Raw genomic sequence first — 6,000 nt, 5'->3', positions numbered from 1 at the left:
GCGGCCACGGGCCTTTGGTCACGGCCTCTGCCTCTAAGACCCTGTGCGCACCTGCTCCTCGCCAGCTGCTGGGGGGAACTTCGTTCTCACTGAGGGATCAGCTTTTCAGCTTCAAGGGCCAGAGGGGACAAAGGGATGCTTTCTCCTGGGAGTTCTGACGTCCCCTCCATGTAAACCTTGGGCTTAATTTCCCTCTTTCTCAGGCAGCTTCTCTCGGCCTTCAGACCAGGCTCTGTCGCAGTGCTGGGCACTGTGTAAGGCAGCCTGAGCTCGCCTGTCCAAGCACACAGCCTGCTTTGCTCTGACTGTCCTCTCTCCTTCTAACTGCGGTCAGGCGCGGGGCCGAGCGCCGAGGCCCGCAGCGGAGCCCAGCTCCCGAGACCAAGACTCCTCCGTCCCCTTCACAAGAGAGAATCTATACATTTCTTTTGCAAAATCATTTGAAGGTTTCCGATCCCATAACACTTTCCTGCTAAAGACTCGGCAGCAATCTCCGAACGAGCAAGTATCCAGCAGAGTAAAAAAGCATGAGAACAACTCGAGAAAATGCCTTTCACGTGCTCCGCCACCCTGTCCCCACTGGGCCCCGAGCTTTCTTGAGTCACTTCACTTTTTGCTTTCATGACCTTGAATTTTATGAGGCCCTCAGGCCAGTTGCTTTCTTAATGTCACACATTGTGGATTAGCCTAATGGTGTCCTCACCGCAAGATTGAAATGAGGCATCTGTGACCAGAACTTTCCATGCTGAGAGTCCTCCAATGAATCCACCCTAGATCTCAGAGTTGGTTTCCAACAGCCAGGGGGGACAGAGAGGTCAAGATGACCTTGTGAATCAGACAACCAAGACACACACATGCTGGACACCCCTGCTTGAAGGGTCAGACGGTATTAAAACAACAGCTTCAGGTCAGGGCTGTCCTGCCATTTCATTGTGATGAACACGAGGCCATTTCACTACCCAGTGGCCAGAAACCAGATCACTGCTGAGCTCAGAGAGAGGAGAACCAGTGCAGGGTGAGAAGGGGGCGGGGCGGGGGACAGGAGAGAGTGACCACACCCTGCAGGAAGATGCATCAGAGAGGATGATGGGTAGTGCCCTGGGGCCAAAAATTCCCCAGGAAACTGATGGGATTTGCATTCTAGCCAATGGGGGAGGAGGGTGGGGAAAGACACACCCTACAGGGTATATAAAGCTGAGCCCTTCACATTCTGCACAGAACAGCCCTTGCAGACAGACCTCCTGTGCCTTCTGTCCCAAACCCCAGGGACCTGCCTGTCTCTGGAAGAGGGACCCCGAGCACCTGAGGTGCAATAACACCAAGCTGAGGATGTTTGGCCTTTATATCCTGTGACTCTGCGGCTGCAGCTTGAGTGGCCCACACTCCCTGCAGCGCCTGGACCCTCCTGGGAGCTTGTGAGCAGCTGAGGGAAGGCTGCCAGTCCTCGCCTCTCCCTCCCGCTCCTGCAGAGCCGGGCCTTCCTCAGGCGGCTCCTCAGACAGACGCCCCCAGCACCATGGCCCTGGCCGCCTCCCTGGCTGAGCTGCAGGCAGAGGCCAGCTGCCCCGTGTGCCTGGACCCCCTGCGAGACCCGGTCACCCTCCACTGCGGCCACAACTGCTGTGGGCCCTGCCTCCGCCAGCGCTGGCAAGGCCTCCAGGACGTCCTCCCCTGCCCCGTCTGCCTGCACCACTGCCCCTCCAGGGATGCCCACAAGAACTCCCAGCTGTGTGCCCTGACGGACCTCCTGAGGCAGCTGCCCCCCGCCAGGAACAAGAGGAAGAGGCAGGAGGAAGAGGCCCTGTGTGCCCAGCACCACCAGGCCCTGGCCCTGTTCTGTGAGGAGGACCAGGAGCTGCTGTGTGCCCAGTGCAGGGCCTCCTCCCCCCACCGGGGTCACCCCCTGGTACCCCTGGAGCAAGCTGCTGCTCAGCGCAGGGAGAAGCTCAAGAGCTCCCTGGAGCCCCTCAGGAAGCAGGTGGAAGATGCTGAAAGGGGCTTAGCCACGCAGGTCTCCAAAATAAGGGAACTAAGCGATTCAGTGGAAGCTCGAAGGAGTGAGTTGTACTGTGACCTAGAGCTCTTGAAGAGATTACTGGGAAGGGATCATGCTAAAATGGATACTCAGTTACTGAGGGAAATGTCAGGTGTTTATCAAAGAGTCACTGAAAGCAGAAACCAGATGTCAGACTACGGCGCCACACTCAAGAGTCTGCTTCGGGAAATCACCGCCCAGTGTGTGCAGACAGACCTGGGGTTACTGAGGGGGGTCAGAAGCAGCCACCTCCAGTGGAGCAGGTACACTAATTTAAAGGCACCAGCAGCCTTCAAATATGATTTCAAGAAGGGGGATTTTAGTTTCCCCCCACATTACATTGGCCTGAAAACCAGCATGAGCAAGTTTCAGGTGGATTTGACTCTAGACCCCGAGACCGCGCACCACAACCTCATTATCTCACAGGACAGGAAATCCGCCACCTTTACCCACGAAAGGGTGGCACCGATCGACGTTGCTCATCCCAAGGCGTTTACCTCCCGCGAGGCTGTCCTGAGCGCTCAGGGGTTCGAGGCCGGCAGGCACTTTTGGCAGGTGGACATCCGAGGCGCGGGTGTGTGGTCCTTGGGTGTGTGCAAGGAATCTTTCCCCAGGAATGGCCTCACAGCTCCTTCCCCCCGCAATGGCTGCTGGCAGTTTCAGCGGTCCACCGGGACACGTCTTGCCCCCCCCACCGTACAGGTTGGCATTTTCCTGGACTACGAGTTGGGAGAGATTTCCTTTTACAATTTGAGTACCAGATCCCATCTGTGTATCCTGAGGGACACGTTCACAGACAGGCTTGTGCCCTATTTCTCTGTTGGAACTTCTTCATCACTTTCCATGACTCTAGTCAATGAAGGCTGAGCCCTTGTGACCGCGTCCATGTTCCCCCTCTCTTCACGAAAGTGTTGGAAATACAGAGTCTGAGTCCACATTTGGTGTCTCAGTTTCATGTTCTCTCTCCCCTCCCACGGTCAGAGGTCTCAACCTCTGACCCATGCCCCTCAAGAATGAACGTCTAGGGCCTCCCTGGTGGCTCCGCAGGTTGAGCGCAGCGCTGTGAAGCTGTCCACAGCCTCAGTAGCGCCAGTTGGACTCCCGGCCGGCCAGGGAGAGTCCCACATGGCGCACAGACCTCTCCTGTCTCACCCACTGCTCCCCTCAGCAGTGTACTCCCCACTCTCTCTGGTGAATTGTCTCACCCTCCCACACCTGTGGCCTGTACCCCAGTCTTGTATAAATAAATATATCCTTAAAATATATGTGTGTGTGTGTGTGTGTGTATATATATATGCACAATATTAAAAAAAAGAATGAATATTTCAATAAAACAGAGGAGGGATTTTGTGCTGGGAAGTGAAATATTTGCACCACATTGTGCCTTTTCTCAGGAGTGGAGACAGGACAGTGGCAACCACAGAGCAGGACCCAGCTGGTTATTCCTAAGTTGGCGGCTGACCCCTGGGAAGGGGAGAGTGCTGAGTGTGTGAGGAGAACTTCTGCACACGACCATGGAGTCTGCCCGTGAATTCATGAGCTACCAGCCCTCTAAGTAGCGGGGGCTCTCCCTGAAGCTCGGGGACAAAGCTCATGATTTGCTTTTTTTCCAGTTTTGTTTGAACCTAAGTTCTCCCTTCTCTGTTGCTTGTCAGGCAGTCAAGTTCTTGGTCTGTTAAAATGAACCTATTTTCTGAATTTCTGGCTTTAGGTCACTGGGCAAATGGACCCCGATCTTAGAGGGGTTTGGTAATGATAGTTCACTGGTGACTGGATTCACAGAGCATGTGAAAAGGTTATTCTCAATGTCCAGTTGCTTCCATTTCAGTGATGCCAAGGTTGAGCACTGGCTTAGGGTAGGGACAGGTTGAGAAATTCATTGTGACTGTCCCCACCAGGATGCTACCCAGTCAACAAATCTAGGCTTAAAAGGGCTAAATAAACACTGAAAGGGAGGAGCAAACTACCATTATCTGCAAGAGATATGCTTGTCCTCTAGGAAAGCCAAAGAATCTACAAATTAAAAAGGCCAAAGTGGACAGGAGCAAGATTATTGTGCAAAAACCTAATATCCCTATGGGTGCAACAAATAAGTATATCCGTGTGTGAGCAGGTAAAGGGAAAGGAAATATTTGAAGTGACTCTTACCCTGCAGCAAAAAATGGAATGACTAGGGACCTCCCTGGTGGCACAAGGAGTTAAGACGCAGCACTGTGAAGCTATCCACAGCCACTGCAGCATGAGTTCAATCCCCAGCCAGGGAAGTGACCCACATGGCACAGCAGACCTCTCCTGACTCCCTGCTGCTGCCCTCAGCAGTGTATTTCAGTCAGTCTGTCAGTCTGTTCCCCACTCTGTCTCTAGTGAATCCTCTCAACCCCCTCGCCGGACCTCTGGCCTGTACCTCAGTTCTTGTATGCATAATAAATACATCTCTGAAAAAAAATGAAATAACTAGGAACACATCTAACTGTGAAGTGACTGGGAAGGGTATAAGAAAATCATCAACATACAGAGCAAGAGAGTAAAGAAACCATTAGGAATGTCAAAGAACACCACACACCCCCGACAGGCAAGACAGCAAAGGTTCAGCCCTCTCCAGGGTGCACTGTGCCGTCACGGTGTTATAGGACGGGGAGAGGGGCACCCCAAAACCCCGCAAACCTGCCTATTCTAAATGGGTTCTGCCATCCGCCGCATCAACACAAAACATAGGAGACTTTAATCAAAAGGAACTTTAATAAAATTAGGAAACAATGCAGGTAAGGCAAAGAGTCTAGTTTCTAAATGAAGCACCCAAAGTTACCCGTCCCCTCGTGGGTAAAAGTCCATCCATATGGGATTGGCCCAGAACAAGGCCCCAAGGCCTGCCACAAGTCTAAAGCATCTTCCAGTGGGGACCCACAGAAAAGGGTCACAAACAACGGGACAAGCCCGGAAGGAAAAGAGCAAAATCAACATCAAGATAAAAGCTGCCATTGTCACCTCCCCACGGGTCTCACCCACATCTGTGTCACCCAGTCTACGACCCAAAGACAAGCGCAGTTTCTTCACGTGTCTCTGGGCTCCATGTGCCTCCTCCAGGTCTCCTTCTGGCTCCATCCTGCTTCCTTCCTCAGTCTCTTCTGCAGCTTCTCCTCTTCCTGCTCAGCTCCACCCTCCCTTGGGTGGGGCAGGGAACCTCCCCCTTTCCTGGGGACCACCCTGTTACAACAGAACCCCACAATAATCCCAAGGCCATCGCCTTCATCCAGAGCTGCGGACTTACTCGTTGTTCTGCGCAGCTGTGTTCGGAGAGCCGATTAGATGGGCACACCCAGCGGGGTACATGGCCCTGGGGCAGGGCAGCCTGCAGGGTACTCGGCTCCTTCATCCCTGTGCTCATTAACACCGGCACACTTGGAAACGTACGTGCTGACGCAGGACAAAAACCATTTAGAAAGAGCTGGTTGCTTGTTGTAGCAATATTGGGGTGGAGGCCAGAGGCACAGGGTGAATCACCAGAGACAAGAGTGGAGACCAGGAAAGCAGAGTCATTGAATTCACTGCAGAAAAGGGCAGCAGGAGAGTCGGGAGAGGTTGTCTGTGCCCCCATAAGGGCTTCAGGCCCCCTTTTATACTCTTGGGGTGTCCGTGTGCCCCAGTTGTCTGCTGGGATGTCTAGTCTTGGGCTTTGACATTTGACACAGTGTGTCCTGACTCTTGCTCAGTCTGGTGCCTGGGGATCTGCAGGCCAAGGTCAGGGTTATCAGTCTTAGGGCCGTTCCCATAGCAACCCAGTGATTCTTTATCCACTCAACCTCCCAAGCTTGCCTGCTGGGCGGAGTCAGGGCTTGGTTATTACCCTTGTTAAAAACGTGGGTCACCTTGTTGGGGTCCTAGGAAAGCCAAAGAACCCAGAAATTATAAAGGCCAAAGGCGACGGGAGCAAGATTATTGTGCAAAAACCTAAGATCCCTATGTGT

At 53.4% G+C, this 6,000-nt stretch overlaps 1 protein-coding gene across 1 annotated transcript; it reads left to right on the top strand.

Annotated features, from left to right (window-relative positions):
- Positions 1-1,516: 1,516 nt before the first annotated feature.
- On the top strand, positions 1,517-2,902 carry LOC311169819 (tripartite motif-containing protein 60-like; the record flags this gene model as incomplete). The annotated part of the gene is made up of 1 exon (XM_084232078.1): positions 1,517-2,902. The coding sequence occupies one exon, from the start codon at positions 1,517-1,519 to the stop codon at positions 2,900-2,902; it is 1,386 nt and encodes a 461-aa protein (XP_084088204.1).
- Between the last annotated feature and the right edge of the window lie 3,098 nt (positions 2,903-6,000).

This window comes from Talpa europaea (genome assembly GCF_964194135.1).
Source record: "Talpa europaea genome assembly, chromosome: 4".
NCBI classification, from domain to species: domain Eukaryota; kingdom Metazoa; phylum Chordata; class Mammalia; order Eulipotyphla; family Talpidae; genus Talpa; species Talpa europaea.
The sequence above is the reverse complement of the archived record's forward strand: the minus strand, read 5'-3'. Positions and strand labels throughout refer to the sequence as shown.